Source organism: Electrophorus electricus, chromosome 12, assembly GCF_041902795.1.
Source record: "Electrophorus electricus isolate QZ-2024a chromosome 12, ASM4190279v1, whole genome shotgun sequence".
NCBI lineage: Eukaryota > Metazoa > Chordata > Actinopteri > Gymnotiformes > Gymnotidae > Electrophorus > Electrophorus electricus.
The window spans coordinates 15,332,513-15,354,986 of record NC_137508.1 but is presented as its reverse complement, the minus strand read 5'-3'; the positions used below and the strand labels follow the sequence as shown (position 1 = coordinate 15,354,986).

At 39.5% G+C, this 22,474-nt stretch overlaps 1 protein-coding gene across 1 annotated transcript in view; it reads right to left on the bottom strand.

Annotated features, from left to right (window-relative positions):
• Positions 1–888: 888 nt before the first annotated feature.
• Positions 889–22,474, bottom strand: part of plpp4 (phospholipid phosphatase 4) — a 61,259-nt gene continuing 39,673 nt past the window's right edge. The window contains exons 6-7 of the mRNA XM_027026355.3: positions 12,215–12,385; positions 889–5,455 (exon numbers count right to left, since the gene is read on the bottom strand). Coding sequence (XP_026882156.1) covers positions 5,244–5,455; positions 12,215–12,385 — 383 coding nt within the window. The 3' untranslated portion in view covers positions 889–5,243. The remainder of the gene's footprint in view (positions 5,456–12,214; positions 12,386–22,474) is intronic.

The window sequence follows — 22,474 nt, the reverse complement described above, 5'->3', positions numbered from 1 at the left end:
GTTGTTCTTTCGCTGTCTCTTCATGTTAGCTGTTCATGTGCAGTGCAAAGTGCAAAGTGCTCCGCTTCGCCTGAGCCCCGCTAGCAGTACTGGGCTGCTGCCGTACGGTCCCATCCAACCAGTAATCCACACCATACTGACTAGTTAAAGCCCCAAGCAGGTTGGCAGGAATGCCGCGTGTAGATCCCGTCGGTCCTCGCGAGAGAGGAATGCCTCATAGAGAGCTCTTTGCTGCTGTAGGAGATGCCGTTTCCTCTCCATGTGTTTTGCTTCCTCCTTGTTTGAAGGGCCACTCTTTTATTAGACCTCGAGCTTCTTGGACTTTTAAGAGCTTTTGCTTGCTTTTCATCTGTACCACAACATTTGCATTCCATGCCTGGAAGAGGTGGCGAGGCCAATCCAGGCTAAGTAAAGACAGTGCTACTGACATGAAATTCTTCAAGTACATTGCATGCTTTTGTATTAGGTTGAAAGATTTCACTGAATAATAATTACAGCATTATGACAACATTACCAGAAACTATTTACAAATCATTATTAAGGGATTTATAAGGCCTGTTATTACCGATACATATCTCGAAACATTGTTGCAATTGACCCCAGGAATACTTTTGGTTATCTTATCAATAACATAACTAATAAGGTAGTAGGACAAGTTAGCGTAATGTAGTCCTATTGGTTTCCTGACACACATATTGATTCTTAACTGCTGCCTGAGAAGCAACTGTCCAACATCTTCCACAATCCACTCCCATCAGTACACAATGGTGCGTGCAACCAATCACATCATTTGCTGTGCATATTTGTGTAACACAAATGCATATATTATAGAAAGAAAACATTCCAGTTAACAATTCCAATATTATTAAAAACACCTGCATATTACAAAAAGAACCAAACAAAAATGAATATGGACAATATTTCGCATATCATAATTTATTGAAAACTCCTTACATAAGTGCAAGTTGATGCATAACAACACAATAACAAACCTTCACCGAGAACAAACAGTATACTGAGCTCCTGCAGCACCTGCTGGCTAGCCAAACCTGGACCCAGCCCCACCGGAGTCGCACAGAACACCCACTCTGAAGCGCTCAGTGGCGTTAATGCACAGGAATAAATTAAACAGTGCTCTTTTTTTGTCTATTTATTTATTTTTTTGTCATGAACCGTAAAACATGATTCCATTCTTCTAAGAGCATACTAAAATATGAACCCAGTCACCAAATTTCGTTCATTTCATTGATTTTGATGTGCATTAGCAGCGTGGACAGGTCAATGAAAATGCTCTTTTCAGCTTGTTAGTTTTACTGCTTGTACCCAGCAAAACATCCACTTAGACATGAGGAAAGAATTTTGCTCGCTTTTAACTTCATGGACTGTTTTGACTCTTAAGCAGATCATTTTTAGACTATTTGTACATACACAGTATAATCAACAAGAACACGACTCAAAGTGGTTTCAAGGCCAGGACATGCGTCTCCATATAAAATGATCTCTTTTTACAACTAGAATTGACATGCCATGTGACTTCAGAGAACTAGAATTCTTTTTATCCTATAAGACAATTAGGAAACAATTGGTTTACCATTTCTGAGCAACAGTAGACATAGAACAAAAGGAGAAATAATGGGTAACATATTTAATATCCACAAATTGTATAAACCTGTGAGTACAAAATAAACCTTCTGTACAAAACAAATGGTTCACATTATGGGAGGGGGGCAGCCTGTGGACCTTTTTCCTTTTCTACAGCACCTATGTCTAGGAAAATTAAGAGGAGGAAATAGCAAAACATAAAAACAAAGCAGATTAATATTATGAAAAGGAATGTGATAAGTCAGATTCCTCAGTATAGTAGATATGTTGCACATTTATAAGCTTTGGTCACTTTTAAATAATGAAAAATGACAGAGACAATAAATGCCCCTATTTTCACAATAAATGCCCCTATTTTCAGTAGCAGATACTAAAATAAGATTCATTCAACTTTTGGGCAAATTACACTGACAAGTTAAAGAACTGTATTTAACACTAAGGTAACACACTAAAAGGTAACAACCACATAAAACATGAACCAACTGCCTGGGTTGCCATACGAGTTTCATGAGACCCCAAAGTGGGTTCTTCACCCTAAATGAATTCATTAATATCAGAGTCATGCAGGCTTGGGTTAAGGCAAGCAAGGTGACTTCCATCTTGTAAATGGTTATTTTTACTGTTAGTCTTTCAGGATTCCTGCTTTTTGTCCTTGTTTTGTTGAATATACCCCAGAGCAGTAACACATCTGATATTTCATTATCAAGCCCATTATATTCAACAAAAACATTTGTGCAAGCAGGACTCCCAAGGATAATAAATTCTTAATAAGTATGGAATTAAATCTCAAGTTAACAAATCAACAAATCTTTGGACAAGCAATTAGAAGTTATGGTAGGGGACATTGTAAAAGGCTCAAAGAGAAAAACTAATCTAGCTGAGCAATGCGGTAGCAAGACTATGTAATTATGATTATGTAATTAAAAGTTGTTTCCATGTGTGTGAGATTTCTAGTGATTTCTAGCCCAAGAGTGAGTGACCACAAGGCTTCTTTCCTCATGCCAGAGACCCAACAATGTTTTTCAGTCAGAAAGTGCTGTTATTACTGAATAAAAATGCTAACAGTAATGTTTTAGCATTGTTAGCAATATCATGATGAGTAATGGCTGTTGTTAGCCATATTAGCATTTTCTATGCAGCTAATCCGTCATATACATTAATAGGTCCATCTATTAACAGCAGATATGTAAACACTTTTTAAAAACACACATATAAGGGAACAGCACCAGGTATGTTAAGGTATGTGTGGTGCATAGGCATGCTCCTTTATCATCTGCATATTCTTATTTGAAAAATAACTGAATAGAGCATGTGTATGATATAGCAACCACATAGAACAGATGCTGTGGTGAAAGTCTACAGGCTGGGTCTCAAACAAAAGAGTCTGGCAAGAGTTCACTGTCTCCCTGTAGTGCACTAAGAGTTCTCTGGCTCCTCATAGTGCACAAGGGGCATTGCCTGCAGTACAGCAGTAGAAAAATGGGAGACCTTCACATTATTTTTGTTACATTTTATGAAAACCCTTTGACTTTTTTCCACTTTATGTGGAAACAATCTGTATTGCTGTGGCCAAAGGAACTTTCTGCATGTTCACAGGAATATTGGCAGGTTTGTTTGTGTGTGAACAATGCTATAATTAGCATGTTGTTGCTTTGAAAATAGGACTACAACCGAAGTAACAAATGGTGATAAGGGGATTATGAACTTATCCTCGACAAGCCAACTTCATTATTTCATTGTCACTAGTTTCAGCTGTCACTTCATGCATTTCCCTGAATAATTATCTTTGCTTCTACCATTTAAAAGAATTTCATCTTAAAAACATCAAATATCACATTTACATTTAAATTACATGTATCACTTGCTAAGGGAAAAAAATCTTTGGCCTACTTCTTGTTTACCCAGACAGCGAATTTTGCGTTTTCAAACATGCTTAGACTCCTTCAAAAATCAAGATCAAGTACATTGTGGCAGGTACTTGGGCATTATTTAACTACTCAAAAAACTCTTTCCGCTCTATGCATATCACTGAGTGACAATCATGGAAAACATGATAACAGAATTTTACACATTTTCCTTTATGTATTTTAATTCTACATGGAATGGCACTGAATATTTACTGGTCCAGTACTGGTCCTCTCTCTTTTTTGTAATTAACAACAGTCTAAATCATAATCACCACAGAGTAGCTCCCCTTTGTGTCCAATCAACACAGGCAACCTTATAAAAACATAAGTGGCATGTTAATGAATAATCCCATTAGTGGGATGATTGTGGCAGGCCATAAACAGCCAAGGAGACACACTCATGCTAAAAGTTCCCAGCCTCTGACAGAGGTTTTCTTTTCAGTGCTGCACTAATGTGCTCAGTAGCAATGGCATCCGCTCTGGCCCTGATGAAAATGAATTCAGGTGCAAGTTGGGGCATCTGCCCTCCAAGTGTCATGCACCCTCTATCTGGCACACACGAATAGCCCCTGCTCAATATCGATCGCCCGGCGTTTGGCCGCAATTTGTATTCAAATTGTTTGAGTGTCCCAGGCATGGAAAATGTCAAATAGAGGCAAATTTGGTAATCAGGCTGGGTGAAAGCAAAATGGAGCAAGAAGGAAAGATGGATGAAATAAGAGGACAGATAGTAGGAGAGAATGACAAAATATAGAAAGGGAAGAAGAGAGAAAGCACAAGTGAGTGTGCTGATGTAGGGGGGAGTGATAGTACTGACAAAGCAGTTATAAACTAAGGACAGAGATGGAGACTGGGGAAATAAAAGAAAAACGTGAAAGAGAAAACAGAGAGCAAAATGTGGAGGCGTTAAGTGATGAGCTACGTGTATGTGGGTGCGAACATGGTGAGCGAATGAGAAAATAAACAGAGGAGGTGGAAAAGGCGGAGCAAGGTAGGAGAAGATAAGAAAAACAAAAGAAAGGACTGGCAAATGAGGGGGGGCACTCTAGGAAGCATCGATGTCAGCTCTCTCCCAAAGCCAAAGTGTAGCAGGTCTATATTTATCAGCATGTTGCCATGGACAACCAATGAGTTCACAGAATGGACTTTCGGAAAGTGGTTTTCCTGCCCACTGTCTCAAACAAATGAATCATAGGTGGAAAAGCCAGTAGGAGAGTGAGTTAAAGGACACTTTTCCACACAACAGTCAGAAACACTATGACTGAAAGGATTAATTAAAATTCCCTTGTAATGCCATGTTGCTCCTGTATTATTATTTTAATTGAAATGACCCAGACCTGGTGAAAATAAAATACATGGTACTGTACTTTCTCTTTCTTTTGTGCCATTATTAGTGTTTCTTCCTCTTTATGTAGCTTCATCAAGCCACGTCTGCATGATCAGGCATCAAGAAACACTTTTTCTCTTCACTCTCCTTTCTGCTACACTACAACAGTTGAATTTGCTGTCAACAGATGTACTGAGTGTATATATGCATCCTCAACAAGGCTTCTTACTGAGAACTAAACACATAATAAAAGCTGACTGGTGAGCAAAAAAGAAAACAGGTGAATTGGTACAACCCACTGGAATGTTGTAGAGTCAGTCAGCCTGTATGGGTCATACCAAGTGGGCAGAGCAAGAGGGGGAGCCTTGGAGCAGCAAGTGGGCTGCTGAAGGGTCGGGATCTATTAGTCATACGGGCCCCTCGGTGATGCCCTCCAGAGGTAGACTGGTGGCGTTGTCCGTGGGATGAGGCTGGTCCTCGGTGATGGGTGCATGTTGGGAGACGCTCAGTGCCAGGCTAACATAAGGCAAGTGGCAGTCTGTGTGCAGGAATGGTGGGTAGTGCTGCCGGTAGCAGATATAGGCAAAGAGCAGTCCTATCACTCCCCCGATGAAGGCATCTGTGAAAACAATTCAAAGTCTTTCAATAGTTCTCCGTTAGTGATCCCTCGCATAAGCTCAGAACACATTACAAATGATTTAGTCTCACTAACATTGTTATGGTTTTCCACTATTTGAGATATGAGAAAATATGAGAAACTTCCATGTTAAAGCATAAAAAGAAGTGAAATGTTGATCCATGCGACCAACATCTTCTCATCAAATCTCATGTTTACTGGGATGTCATTTACTAGAATTACTAGAATCTTATGTTGAAAAGATGATTGCTTGAAAATCCCCACACTCAAAGATTATTTTCAGGAAAAATGTTATCTCCCATGTAATCTCTTTATTTGACAAAAACATCCATAATCTGATTGTCTGTCATAGTTACCAATGATGTTTTACATTTTAAATACATAATCCCTTTATGTATTCTGACACTTTGGCTGATAAATGCAGTAATGGGTTGGAAATACCATCACAAAAACAATACCCCTTTCTGGACAGTAAACCTTAATGTACTGTATTTCACCCAGTTCAGTGCTGAGGTTGGCATACCCCTCACTGATTTTTTTTCCTGCACAGACTAGTCAATTTAGAGAATACAGTTATTGAATCAAGGCCTACACAAGGTCTATGTTTAAGACAAACATGCTTAGAGAGAATAAGACAAACACACTGACTTCAAGGTCCAGAAATGGATTGGGATGGAAGAATGCAACATCTTAAGTTTAGAAGAAAGACAACATCCCAAACACCTCCCTTCTGGTTATCTCCTCACTGTCCTCCTTGCGTATTCTGCAAGGTGGTAGAGGTGGTGGTGGTGGTGGTACTTGACCAGCCTTCTAGCGCAAAGCACAAGCAGCCCAGAAATCCAGGTGATCCAAGGTCTCCAAGATCTTTGGCTTTACATTCATTTTGCAAGACATAACTAATTAACTAAAGGTGTGCAACACTCACAAGTTGGACATTAAACCTATAAAACATAACAACACTTTAGGATCTGGCACTAAGCACTGAGGCTTTTCTGTCATTGTTTTAAACCAAAAACATCCTTTTACACACTGTTTTGATCTCAAAATACATCGAGAGATTAAGATTCCATCACATTGGTACATTCACCACTTCATTGCCTGTAACTGCCACACTGCTGAGGTTTAAACTAAGGTGCAGCAGCCACCACTATCTCTCTGTTACTCAATGTTCTGCTCCACTTTCCTGTAAATATAAGTGCCTAGAGAAAACTCTGTTATGTGCTGCTTAGAGCCTGCACAAATACGCTTCTCAGTTTCCCCGCCTGTGAAAACCACCCTTGATGAAAAACTTTGTTCAACACGCCCTCAGCCAGCAGCAGTCCTGGCTATTGGTTAAGGAACTCCTGCTCGGAGTTCCTGCTCCACACAATGGTTACCAGCTTGGATGTCAGCTGTGGACAGAAGCAGTTTGTGTTAGAAGGGGCCTGGAAGGGGTGGTGGGGTGGTGTTAACAGGCCCATTCTCGGATGCCATCTGCCTCCTGTTTGGGATTCATGGGAAACTGCTAGGAGGCTGTAGCGTTATCCACTACTTCAAAATGAACCCAAAGGAGTGGAACAGAGATGACCTGTAATTTTGTAATGTTAGAGGAAGCTTCGTCCTTAACCCCTTTAACCTGATTCAGAGGATTATCCTATGATCAGCTGGTCTAGTTAGCTATGTTCAGACAATAAATCTTAAGAATAATTTTATATAAGATATATAAGAGGAAGCATTTAAAAAAACGTGTGTTTGTGTGTGTGTGTGTGTGTGTGTGTGTGTGTGTGTGTGTGTGTGTGTGTGTGTGTGCGTGTGTGCACCTACACTTCGTAATCAGGTATGCCGCTTGCATAATCAGCTGGCCAAATGAAGAGACAGAAGCCACTGACAACAAGAAAAGGAAACTCCTCAAAATGCACAGAGGGATTCATCCCAAATCTAGCATTCTGAGACTGTACACTAAGCAGAAGGAGGGGGTCCGAGGACTAGTGAGCATCAGAGCCACTATCCAGGAAGAAACATCCAAGATCCAGGAGTACACCAGGAAGATGGGAATGAAGAGGAGCAGGTGGATGGGAATGAGGAGGAGCAGGTACCATCATGAGAGGATAAACCCCTGCACACTGGCAAATAGTGGCAGTGGCTGATATGGAGAAATCCAACCAATGGCTGGAAAAAGATTGATTGAAAGGCAGCATGGAGACACTAATCATGGCAGCACATGAACAAGCCCTGAATACAAGATCAGTAGAGGTTGGGATCTACCACACCAGGCAGGACCCCAGATGCAGGTTGTCCAACGATGCCCCTTAGACAATCCAGCACATAACAGCAGAATGCAAAATCCCTGCAGGCAGAGCATACAAACAGATCTGTATTGAACACAGTCTGGATGTTCTGAGGTCAAAGTGGGATACACCCCCAAAGGTGGTGGAGAATGACAGAGATAAAATCCTGCAAATCTTCTGGAAACAGACTGAAAAATGGCTAACCAACTAGATATAGTAGTGGTGGACAAACAGCAGAAGAGGGACATAGTGATAGATGTAGCAATCCCAAGTGTAGTGAGGATAGATTCAAAATTATTCACCTGATGAAGTTCTAACCTGGTCAAAAGGGGAGCTCTCTTTCACCCCTATGCCACAGACCAGACCTGGGACATGCTGGAGCCTGGAGGATTAGCAACAAAACCATAAAAGGCCCAGCTATCAAGATGACCTGGTCCCTGACCCTCAGCCCCCTTCCCTCTAAGGATTTTAAACTGATGGATGATAAAGTGAAACACGCTTACCAGCCTGGGTATAGTAAAGAAGACAATAAATTCCATTACACTCAAATTCCTACTAGGGCAAGTAATTTTGCTTCACCCACATATTCATCAAAATAACACCTCACCATTTAATCCGCTATGATGTCAGATAATCAACCAATAATGTATGGTGATTTTAATATAATTTCCAAATTGTGATGTGTGCGCCTGTTGTTTTATAAATACCTGCTGTCGCATTATTCTGTTCATTACTTGTCCTTCATTTATTTGTATTATTCACTCATATTACCTGATCTGCGTGTTGCCTAACCACATGCATACTGTAAACAAATTGTTACTTACTCCTAATTGTGTTTACCAGAAATCCTACATGAAACAATTAGACAATATATTAAAGTTAGTAGTTTGTAATGTCTGAAACCAATCAAGAAATTAAAATAGGAAATTAAATTAAAATACTTGATTTTGTTTATGACACTTGGGATTGCTACTGCTGTTATTATTATTATTATTATTATTATTATTATTATTATTCCTTTATTGCTTTATTTCCCTATTTTCTTTATAATTGATTCGTGGTAGATCTTATGTAATTCCTGTATACCTATATCTCTTAACAGAGGTTATTGAATATGCAAGCCTCGTTTCTTCCAAAACTGACAAATTCTACCCCCTCAGTTGAGTGGAGAAGTTGGGTTGGTGAGTGGAGCTGAGAAGCTGAGAGATGAAGAGAGGAGTCTATCGAGTTGAGTAGTCTAGTCAGGTCCAAGGTGTGAACTGCAACTGAAACATAGAATGGGGGCCACCCCCCCCCCCCCCCCCCAGACTACAGTGAAGACAAAGGTTTTTTTCCTTCTTTTTTCATTTCTCAAACAAGTCTTATTATCTTATTAATTTCTTTTCGTTAGTGTGTAGTCGTCGGAATTGACCCATCATGACCCTTATTGAACACACTCATCCAATACACTGCCGGTAAAGAACCCACTCTATTTTCGGAAAAGGTCTGTACACGAAGGCCTATGTGACTCTCACTAGAGCCAGATCTGAAGGTCCAATTCCTTGAACTAAGAACCCTGGTCTCCACACCATCACTGAATGTCAAGAACTACAAGGAACAGTGGACTGTTTCAGAGTCATCGGACAATTTCACAGGAAGGGCACTACTCTCATTAACAGTCAAGCAGTTGGGTGAAAGACTGATCTTAACCTCTGGTACGCTGACCTGATGCCCAAAGTCAAATGCACTCTCCCTTGTACTCTCTGCGCTGTCCGAACGATCCAATGGATCACGCTCATGCATCTCCAGACTGTTCCCCAGCGAGCTGTAAGAGCCGACATTTCTTTCCTATGTTACCAGTTGGTATCATTAATAGCTTTATTGTTTATTAATCAAATTAGAATAGTTAATGTTTTCCTCAACTGTGACACAGCCTCATAACTCTTAATTAGTTTCCCACTTCACTGTTTGCAACGGCTTTCTCTCCTGATCCTCTTATTAGACTATAGGACTATAGGCATACTTTTATTATGAATTTGTTGATTAATAAGGTTAAGCTTTTTGGTCTTGATCAATAAGTAGATTACAAGGTTGATTTCTCCCATAGATTGCATAAATCAATCTATTTACTTTGTTTCTCTAATAAATTTTTAAAATTAGCTTATCTTGTTAGCTGTATCCACCATGATTTGTTTGTGTTAACTTTAGCATGTTTACATTGTTAGGCTTGTAATTATAATGATTCTAGTGAACTAGACACTCCTGGTCATTTATAAAATCTTAGTCACTGATTGTGGTGCATGTTTCCTTATCTCGGCTTATTCAATACCTTGGTTATTATGTCTGCGAGCCCGAGTGATGTGTTTGGTAGATGAGAAAATCACGTATCGAATTGGCGACTTTCATGAGTTGAGATTGAATTATTAGTCATTAATATGTTAATTAAAATTAATACATTTTCCCTGTTAATCAGGGTGGTGCCCCAATTAAATTTAACAACAGTAACTAACAACTCACTAACACTACAAAAATCACTACACAAGCAATAGCAACATCAGGAACAAGGAACAAAAAAAGCTCAATAAATACCAAGGGCTGAAAGAAGAGCCTAAGAAGATGTGGAAGGTGAAGGCAGCAGTGGTTCCCATGGTAATCGGAGCACTAGGGTCTGAGAATGGCTCCAGCAGATCCATGAAAAAGCATCCAAGATCTCCACCCAGAAGAATGCAGTCCTGGGAACAGCTAAGATACCACCCAGACCCTCAAGCTCCCAAGCCTCTGGTAGCAGACTAGAGCTCTCTTTCTCTCTTTCTCTCTCTCTCTCTCTCTCTCTCTCTCTCTCTCTCTCTCTCTCTCTCTCTCTCTCTCTCTCTCTCTGTGTGTGTGTGCATAGGCACACTTTTTTTTTTACATTGCCTAGCAAACATCTGCACCTGTAATATAGAAAATCAATAACAAAGCTTAATTTTTATAACCTTGAAACCTTTATAATCCTTATAATCATGAAAATATGCCTCAGTATAGGGCATGCATTGCTGCACGCCATGAGTTCAGTTTAGCTGCTGCATATATTTTTCTGTTGCTTGTAGCTAGTTTATAGCTAGCTTTACACAGCTAGCTAGCAATTTTTTTTTCTCAGAATATAATTTATATCACACAACACTTTACTTTCATAGTAATAATGTACATTAGGAGAGCACCGATTTACATACATATATGTGAGGCTTAAAGAAAATGATATATTGCGAGCTACTTTGAAATTTGGAAATTGAGCCTATTCTCTGTTTATTATGTCGGTGTAACCTCAACAACAAAAATCTAGTACACTGCTGCTCTTAGTGCATAGTTAGCAATGGGTTAGCAATGTGCTACAAAACTGTAATCTTTCCTCCAGCAAGTCTAACAGTTCTGCTTTCACTCTCTTTAATTCAAAGTCAAAAAATATCATATTCAAAGTCAGTTCATACTGTGTGGTTGTGTGCAGGAGTGTTTGTGTGTGTGTGTGTGTGTGTGTGTGTGTGTGTGTGTGCTCATGCAGGCATGATTATGTACATGAAGCTATCAAGATTCATCAATTGGCAGATGTCTTCTGACAAGCAAAGAGGACGACAGCTCAGACACCATGATCAAAGTGTTGAAGACTGCAGGAAAAACAGCAGTTTGGAAAAATACTGCAAAAATTCTAAACCTAAAATATAAAGCAATTCACTTTTTTTCTTTGGCTTTGACACAAGTTGAAGACCTGTTCAGTTCTCCAATTTCATCTTGTCTCTCATGACTTAAGGGCTTATCAGTGATGTCTGACATGTTTGTACCTCTCCGCCCCTCTCTGATTAATGATGACAGCAAGCTGGGGTACTGGGTGTTCCAGGATAACGAAAGGGACTGATGGCTACAAGAAGATCAAAACCATGTAACCACAAAGGTGTTCATTAAAACAAGTCTATAGGGCCACTGCTAAATTCTTTATATTAAACAGGTTTTAATATAAAGCAACACATGTTCGTAAACTAACAGCTCTTCTTGTTGCTGTTCCTTGAGCAGCTCGTTAAAAATCTTTTCCCATCTGTCTGCTGTTATAACCTAAACAGAAGCTCTCAGGGAATCACTGACCATGTGATGTTCGTGAAATGCTACAGACAGTGGCCTTTTACTCCAAAAGACTTGTGATGTGAGTTGGGTCAGGGGTATGAAAATACCACAGTGCAGCAGAATGTAACATTTATGTTCTACATTCAACTCTGAAGTGCTATGACTCTCCTGTACAAAGGTTTGACATTTCTGCCTTAAGCATTTAAAAATGATTTCCATTGCAGTAGGTAATTCAGGAGAGATGAAAAGGTTTGATTGCAGAAGGCTAAGCAGATGTGAATTCCCATTCAACCCTGTTCGGATCAAACCAGCATCTAGCCCTGCTGCCCGTGACCTGGGCTGTTAGTTCAGGCTGCGGAGTCTTGTTTGGGAGCCGTAGGCAGCCCTGGACTCTTCCCCTGACCTTGCCAGTGGTGCTTGTAGTCACAGGTGCGAGACAGGGCGATCATCATGGCGCTGTAGAGCGGCAGGATCATGGCGCAGAGACGCCAGCTGCGCCCGCGGCCACTGTCCGTGAAGCACTGCAGCTTGCCCGCCAGGTAGAATGAGGTGAAGCCCAGGCCAGAGAAAGCGACTGAGAGACAAACGCATACACAGACAGAGAGAGAGAGAGAGAGAGAGAGAGAGAGAGAGAGAGAGAGAGAGAGAGAGAGAGAGAGAGAGAGAGAAAGAGAAACAAGAGGTAGAGGCAGAGAGAAAAGCAACAAAAGGCAAGAGGAAGGATTAGTGAGAGACAGAGAGATTCACACAGTGAGTTCTTGATTCTAGAACAAAGAGAAACAGGCTTAAAGCTGAAATTGCTTTGTTTAGCTATAACAGTCATGGGATCTAAAATTCCCATATATTGGTTTAGAACCAACAAAATGTTGAATTGTTATCCAACTAGAGCCTGATCACATGTTTCTTGCAATCTCTCAAACTTTATGTGCATGCTATGAACTCAACATAACATGTTAAAAACCTCAGAACAAGGCTGTCATTGGCACAACAGGGAGGGCTGAAGAAATGATCATTAATTCTTTTTTCTGTGGCTGATGTTCTGACGTAACACACTCCCCAGAGAGTCGAAGATGAAGGCCAGATTTCCCAAGATTCTTGCTCCCACTCTCACTCAACCTGTTGCCCTGGAAACCTGAGGTGACATGGCTGGAAATGGTTCTGCACAATGTACGGGTCTACTGGGAGAGAGTGCCACAACTTAAAAAGCTTTTAGTCACTCTAGTCCCTGGAAACAGAAAAGATCTCAGAAATCTGTTAAACTAGACTCTTTATGCCACAGCTTATTTTGAAACCTTTAACAGAAGAGCTAAGTACCATGGAGAGTATGACTTTGTGGGTCTTTTTTAGCATTCATGCTTTTTAGGTTAGGCCATTAAAACTCTAAACCAAATATTTTGTGTGACTAAATAGGTTCTCGGTTCTTCATAGCATATTCATGAAGAAAAAATAAATGAGTAAAATAAAATAACTCGTTAAGAGAATCAATATCAACACATTTTCTTTAATGAGATAAACAAGTAGTGTGATCAATAAGTATATTTAAATACATTTTAATCACATTTAAATCATTTTGGATCTTTTATTACCTATAATAGCAGCTCATTCACTTGACTGGTCATTTACTGTGACTATGACTACAGCAGTTGCCAGGAATCTTATTTACTAGATGACACTTTTAGGTTTCAAGTTAGCAGAACCCAGTCATGGACAATTAAATCAGTTGAAATTTGTGTAAAAATCCAATCTGATCTCCCAGACGTCAAATTAACTTGATTAATTAAATGATGTATGAACATATAAAAAAATCTATATTTCTACATGCTCTTACACTTTGAAACACCTAATGTGCACCTGCATGCACTGGACACTTTATGTGGTATATCAGTTTTACATCTTATACCCCACTCAGTCAAACCCAAAGATCTCTTTGAAACATTAGCATTTTATATAACTCGAGTGATTGATATGGGTATGAAATCACTATAAGGTTTCCCCATGCTATGAAGAAGGAACATAACTCACAAATTAATCTGACAGTATTGACTCACTATATAATGCCCACATTACTATGTGTTTACATAAAAACACCAGCTGCATGGATATGTCTGTTATAAGCCTTTCTGGTAAAGCAGCAAATTAACCAAACAATGGAGCTCTAATATGCCTTTCAGTGAGCAGTGCACTGCAGCACTGCAGGTTACTCATCATTCCTACTCAAACACATACCGTGTTCTCCACAATTAATGATGGCAGATGGAGATGAACAACAACAAAATAAGCCATGGAAAAATGTCTATCTTTTTCAATCTCCTGTTCATTTTATGGCCCTTTCTTTAAAATGATCATCATTTTATACCATTTGTCACCTCTTGCATGATGAGTTGTAAGTAAAACATTGCTCATTAAGAAGCAATTGCTCAAATGTTTTTCAACTGATTGACAGCAGTGTAGAGTTCTGGTTGTGGAACATATAAAATCAAGCAGTATTTTTTCTTGTTTGTCCTTTTGCATTTGTGGCAATGAGACATTGTGCATGTGTATGCAGAGTAGTATGGATCAACAAGGCACTGTGTGCAGGAATATCTTGGGAAATCTTGCAAACCAATCAGAAATGTTAAAAGGGGGATTTTAAAATACTATTTCCGTAGCCTAATGTGGCATGGTTTTGTAAAACAATGGTTGACAAGTTCTTGCTCTGGAAGCTTTTTCTACCCCTGGGAGAAAAGATGTCAGTGTCTGCATATCGAATTTCTGGTATGAACATTTCATGTTCCAAGATTCATCCAGCATGCAGTGCATTAATGGCGGTCGAGATGAGGTTAAGGGAATTCCAAGCCTAGCTCTGACAAATGGACTACTGTTCTCTTCAAGCTATATTTATACATGCTCTTACCACCCACTTTGAAATACCTATCTTGCACCTGCATGCACTGGCCATTTTAGGTGGTATAACTATCTATAACATCTTATACCCCACTTGGTCCTGCTCCCCCAGCTAACACTGGTGACTCTCTGACCACACAACCACTGCTGACTGGATATTATTTGGGTGGAAGACAATGGTTTTGGCAAGAGTGTAGGGGTTGCACTAGTGTATAAGACAACTGTTTTTCCACAAATCACTGCCCACTGCAGGACACCTACTAGGTGTTTCAGGTTTTAAAAAAAGCATCTAATACAGTTGGTGGTGAGTGTATATATATGGAGTTTCCAGTTTATTAGGTGCACCTACTTTAGAATTGTGCCTACCTATAGGCTATAAGTCCAGTCCCTAGTCAATTATATATACTGGAAAGTTAATTCAATGGTGGTTCTTACTTTAAAACATAACAACTTAGGTGATATTTGGGTATTTTGTGTATCTATAAATGCATATTTATATGGTCTCCCCTTTCACTGCATATTGTTACAGTGCCCCCATCACTGTTCCCTTGGCACTAGGCGGCATGTGGTTTTCATTTGTTTTAATCCACACCTTGCGTTTTGTAAACCCTACTGTTTATTGTTTGCACATGTGAATTGTTTCCCTCTAATATACTCATATATTTATACCCTTTGTCTTCTGGTCTTGTTTATCAGTCATTACTTACCCACCTAGCCTGAGTGTCTCTTGTTCCCTGTTTTTAAATTACGCTTTATGCCAATATGTTTTCTGATTTGCTTTTGTGTATCCCAGCTTTTTGCCCTTGCACTTGAATAACAACAACAAATTTGGAATTGCCCTAATAAAAGATGCTCATCTTACACACACACACACACACACACACACACACACACACACACACACACACACACACACACACACACACACATATTCCCTTCCCGGTTCATGTTCGTTAAGTTGATTCTGATCTCCTGTCCGCTATACGTTATTACTGTGTACTCTCCTAAATTTCTTTCCTGATCTATAATCCCATGTCGTAGTCTAGTCTCTTTCCTCGTCGCTAGGTTCCTTTCCACTTCCTTGTTTTTTACCCTGTTTGTTTGAGTGTTATGTTTCCTTGTTATCCTGTAGGTTCCCCCTTAATATTTAGTCCCCTTACTTATCCAGTGCTCACCCTCACCCTGAATTGGCCTCTTATCTTTTTGGTTTGTTCCTGGTGTTTCTGTTATTAATCTAGTCAATTTAGCATTGTCCTGTTTATCATTTTCACTGTGTCTTCCCCTGTTTTGGATTCTGCTCGTGCTCAAGTCCAAGTCACTGGTACTTTGCACATGTGTTCGCCCCCCACCTCACTCCCGTTACACTTCTAGCAATGGTATAATGACTATATATCATTATTTCTCAGTCTCTTTAAGATACAAACAGAAAGTACAGGAAATATGTACACAATTTAAAAAAAAAACAATTTTCAGAACAAAATAGCTTCTACAGGCAAAAGTAATAATTTAGTGTGACCTCCCTTGGCACTAAGCACATTGATCTCTTGAGGGGACTGTCCTGAAGTTTGCTTCTGGTACCATTCCATTCAGGTTCCATTCCATTTAGGTTTAAGAGAGTTGGGTTCCTGCTATTGCTCAAGTTTAAGGAAATGTCACACTAAATAGTACTATAGAATCTAGGTTTTTTTTCAGATTTCTTTTCTGTTTTTCAATGCTGCATACAAATTGCCTTTATTTCCTAGTTGTATTCTAATAAAGAGACTGAGAAATAATTACATGTCGTTATACTATTGCTAAAACAACAAATCTAATGGTTGCCTAAGACCTTTGCACAATACTGTATATAAATCCTAAAATGATTCCATGTGATTAACTGCAGTGTACTGTAGTGACAGATGTAGAGATATACAAAATGGTAGTGAAGTTCACAAAGTTTCCTGAGAAACAGGATGTTTCGGACTTTGCTTGTACAGCTGATGAACGATCACTGTACAAAATGTCCTGATTCTCCGGTAATCTATCTCTCTCTCTCTCTCTCTCTCTCTCTCTCTCTCTCTCTCTCTCTCTTTCTCTCTTTCTCTCTCTCGATCTGTAATCTCACACATATACATACACACACACCCACACCCACATACAAGTGTATTCTATATTTGTAAGTGCTTGCTGAAATGCAGCATAAATGCATGTTTAAAGCATCCAGTTAACAACTACCCTTCAGTCACTCATGAAAGAACCAAGTATAGGTCAATACAATACACCAAGTATCTGACTTTTGAGAACAGCTGGTCTGCCAGGTGAGATAGCACTTACTGTAAAACCAACTAAATTGTATGTCATCTTATTAGGTACACCTACAGAGAAGATTTACATAAAAGTGCATCGATGTAAAAGTTTAAAAACTAATTAAATAGGGATATCTCCTATAAGAATTATTATTTAGATTTTGGTCTTAGCATGCTTCAGAACTAGCAGTTTTCTATATATTTTACATATCAAAAATACAATTTTATATGTATAGCTTTAATGATTTGGCTTTTAAACACAGATTAATTTAGGATGCCAACTATAGAACCAACATAGAATTTTACATTTATAAGCTCTTCATTAAAAAAATCTTCCATCTCAATATTAAAGTACAGTCCTACAAAAGGTCACAGCACTGCAAAATCTGCCTACACAACTAAAAGCAGCATACCTGAGCATATACGCAGTGTGAGGTCACATGGTGGAAAGCTTCCTTTGCAAGAGGATTAAAAAGACAAGCTACGTCTCCTAATGGAGTAATTAAATACAGAGCACAGCAACAGAAGTGCACTTCAGAAGGATGGTCACCTAGTGCAAACTAGATTAGAAATGGATTAGCTGTCGCTGTATTAAAAGAGCCTGTACCCCAGTACTGTGCTGTAGGAGAACATGAGCATAAGAACAATAGCTCTGATTTCAGATAACTGCATAGAAATATAGGTATACCTTTCCTCTGTTTGGCAGCAGAGGATGTAGCCTCTTGGAACGTCTTCAGCTTGTGTGCAGCAGACACAAACTCCCAGCTTGGCCTTATCAAAAAGGAAACAGCCCTGGAAAGCCAAGGAACAGTTTTGGCCAGACAAACCCATCAGCTCACATTGCTCTCCTGGGCAGAGCCTGCGACTCCAATAAGGTAATGCTGAATCACTCACTTCCAACTGTGCCTTTCCGACCCATTTATAGGAATACTCTAACCCAGAAATTCAAATGTGGCTAATAATTCAATCTTATCTGCATAGAGGTTACCATGATTACAAATGACCAAATTAACTTTTTCATGACTAACGATGTTTTTGCATGAGGCGCTCTATTAAGAACATCTAGGGGGGACAGATGCCAGTGTGTATATTTGTGTTGAGGGTAATGAGAGGGGACAGATGTATGTCACATTTAAGAGACACAGAGTGCTCTCCTAGAATATAAACATTCATACCAACTTAGAAGGTGCTCTATAGATTGGGGTTTAGAAACCTTAAACAGAAATTCTTGTGTTCTGTACATATGGTCAGCCAAAAGATCTTGTGAATGTGTTTTGATTTTACAAATATAAAAACCTTGCCATCATGGACATTCCAACCTATAAACATCATAAGTAGTCTTGCAGTTAATTAAACGTTTAATAGTATACTCTTTACTCAACACAATATCTTGAACAACTACATAATCACAATGGTTTCATCAACTGCATTTAAAACATGCAATAATATTACTTCTCAACTCCGTCTGTGTAGCAGGAAGATAATTAATAGCTAACTAATCATCAAGTTATTATGTAATATGTTTGATTTGTTATATTTATATATTTAATGCATGTTTCATTACTTGTTTATTATATTGGGTGAATTTGAAGTCATATCTATATATGTTAATGTTATGAGTTATGTGATGAACTAATTATCTTATAACACCTGTGCTGAGTTTGGTACTCCCTCCTTGATGAAACTCCTTTCTCCTTTCAGATTTTCTTGGGTGCCATTTCATGCCATTTCTCTATTTTCCTCCTGATTCTCATTCTACAGATTGTTCAGAGACTGTTCAAAATGTATTAAGACAAAGGTGTGTGTGTGTGGGGGGGGGTAATGGTGGGGGACTAATAGACCTTAAAAAATGTCCTCCTTTCCCCCACCACATTATTCTGCCCTCTGCATGTATTTAGAAAACAAGTGCATTTTGGGGAAGTGTGTACAGAGGAGTATTCAGCAACCCTCCCCAGAAACTTGAAAAATCCCATCAACACTGCAATAACCTGCCCCATTAACAGAGCTGTAAAGGCATTTCAGCCCAGCAATCTGGCACATTCCTGTTATGTGACATGTTATGTGAATTTCATCATCAGATATATGATAATAATACTCTGCTAAATGATAGTAATACTCTGCTAAACAGTTGCTGGTGTCCATTAGGTTTGAGCCATTCTGGTTATTTACTGATATATCCATGGAACCAATACAGAGATGGCATAATTACTGCACTTCATACATATTCATAATTTACATTCACATTCATCATATTTATAATTCACATTCATGATAAAAATGCTAATCAAAGAGGAAATAAAATTCAATTCATTTTGTGCAGTGTGCTAAGCCTCACTGGTTTCACACTGCTACCTGTGCGCATGAATACTGATTTGTCATTAAAAATATTCACGTCTAGGTGATTCTCTATACATGCCAGCATTATCCACAGAAAAAAAAGTAAATTCACAAGGATTATTCACTGAACTAGAACTCGAAACAACTGTAAACTAGGAGCTTCGATGCAGCTGCCTTTTACATGAAAGAAAACAAAGTTAGGATGATAGAGTCTATATTATTCTTGCTATTCAAATAAACTTCAGAGGTGAGTTCTTTATTTACTTCCCATTTTGGTTTAAATGTTTACACATCTGCTACCTAGAAGTATGAGGCACTGCTGATTACTGCTCATAATGAATGCTCTGTTAAATAGCTGTTTTTTGGGTTTTTTTTGCTACACTAATTTACACTACACTAACTCTTTATAGACTCTTGGGTACTCTCTAAAAATACAAAAACAAATACTAATTCATATAAAAGTTTTTCTGCTTGCCAGTAAACCATTGCATTGGTCAAGTAAAGACTGAAAATTCTTGAAATCTGTTGGAGCAAAACTAAAATGTGTTACCCATTTCTAATGGTTTGGTTAAGTAACTAATTAATTCCAGCTGTCCAGCAGGGCAGCAGATCTCTAATGAGATAACAAAATCAATAAAGCTGTGATAGCCCGAGTGGATCCACGAATATCATGACTATAAGTGGAAATAAATAAAATGGACAAATTGAATGCACTGATTGCACACCCAGCTGTGTTTTACTGAGACATGGCTACGCACTGATATCCCGACTTGAGTGTTTTCATCCCCAGTTTTCAGACAGTGAGGGTGGACAGAAACACGAAGCTGAGCAGCAAGAAGAAAGGAGATGCACTTGTATACGTAGTGAACAACAGTATATTCCCAAACATATTACTGTGAAGGTATGCCATTGTTGCCCAAATGCTGAACTGGTAGCAGTCAGCCTACGTCCATATCATCTACCCAGGGAGTTCACGAGTTTATAATTGTTTACATTCCACCAGAAGCCAATGCAGACATGGCATGTGACCTCATACTCTCATGCATCGCGAGACTTCAGACCCTATATCCAAACTCTTTCATTACCATCACAGGAGAGTTTAATCATGTTTCGTTCTCCACCTCACTTCCAAAGTTCCACCAGTTTGTTGACTGTGCAATCAGGGAGAACAGACTACTGGATCTTCTGTATGCAAATGTTAAGGATGCATACAGTTCATCTGCACTACTTTCACTGGGCAGGTCTGATCACAACATGGCACCCACTTACTGATCTATGAATCTAAAGCAGCTTGTGAATGCAAGGAGAATAAAGAGGTGGCCACCTGAGGCAGAGGAGGCTCTACTGGTCTGCTTTGAGACAATAGAATGGGGATTGTTATGTGAATCTCCTGGTGAGGACAAACAAAATTACAAACTGCATAACTGACTGTATAAACTTCTGTACAGACACAACTGTTCCTGTCAGGAAGGTGCGTTGTTTTCCCAGCAACAAACCAAGGATCATCAAACACCTGATGGAACTATTAATAATAAGAAACAGGCTTTCAGAAAGTAGGATAGAGATCCAAAAGGAGCTGAAGGTGAGACTGTGGGAAAACAGAGAAGCCTACAGAAGGAATCTGCACGGAAGACTTCAGAAGAGCAATGCAAAGGAGGTGTGGCCAGCGCATGAAACAGATCACAGACTTCAAGCTCAAACAGCACATTGTGAGAGACATTTGAAAATGAACCAATGAGCTGAAAGTGTTCTTTAACAGATTAAGCATGACACTATCCCCCCCTCCCCACCACCAGAGGCATCTACCTCACCCTACTTCCACACCACCTCCACTCCCCCCACTCTGCTACCCCCTCACCACACAGCCATCATCCATGGACTCACAACAATCACACCCCCACTTAGATGTAACAGCCAGCCAGATGAAGAGACAGCTGAAAAACCGAAACCAGGCAAAGCTACAGGACCTGATGGAATCAGCCCAAGGGTTCTGAAAGTTTGTGCCACCCAGATGTGTGGAATTCTTCAGGTCTTTTTCAACCTGAGTCGTAAACTACCTCAACTACCTCCTCCTTGAATGACTTCACACTGGTGGCTCTCACATCACATGCTATGAAGGTCCTATAAAGACTTTTGTTAGCACAACCTAGACCCCTGGTTAGACTCTTCCTGGATCCCCTGCAGTTCACTTACCAGCCCAGAACAGGCATGGAGGATACCATAATCTATTTACTGCAGAGGGTGCACTCTCATTTGGACAGTAACAGTTCCACAATAAGAATCACCTGCTTTGATTTCTCCTGCACATTCTATACCATCCAACCTCTCTTGCTGGAGCAGAAGATGGATAGAACGCAGATGGGCAATTCCATGATCGGCTAGGTCACGAACTACCTGCCTGACAGACCCAATATGTGCGGCCGGGTGCCTGCCGGTCTGATTGTCTGGTGAGCAGCACCTTTTCATCCTGTACACCACTGATTTCCAGTAGTCCTGACACCTTCAGAAAATTACACTATTACAATATTTATTTTTATTGTAGCTATTTTTATCACAGCTGTTTTTTTGTGTAACTATTGTACTTACATATTTCTCTACTGCACTGCTGTGACAATTGACATTCCCCCTAGGATCAATAAAGTGATTGATCAATCGATCTATCATGTGACTATAGTCTTAACAAAAAGTATAAATAAAAATTGGACAAAGTTTTTATAGCCATTTTCTATAGCCTTAAAACTATTTTTAGAGGCACTCTATAGCCAGAAAACTAGAACTTCATATTCTCTGTTAAGGAAATCGAGCAGATCTGCACAAGCTGTGCACTGATCCCAGATACAGTCCTGAGAGCTCACAAATTCTCGGAAATGTCACGCACATGCACGACAATAAGGCTAAAGCAGGACAAACTGTCGCCTAATCCAAATATCAGTGCATCTGTAATCTCCCTTAGTAGGAACCAATCACAGGAACTCAGAAATGAGGAAATGATAAACACAGCAGAAATGATAAACACAGCAGGGCCTCAGTAATGTCCTAAACCTCTAATAGTTAAAAGATCACTGAATGTGACTCAAGTGACAATGCGATTGATTTTACATTACATAAGTTACATAGGAGATTAATGGTTTTATTGACAGGGCTGCCCAGTCCATAACACA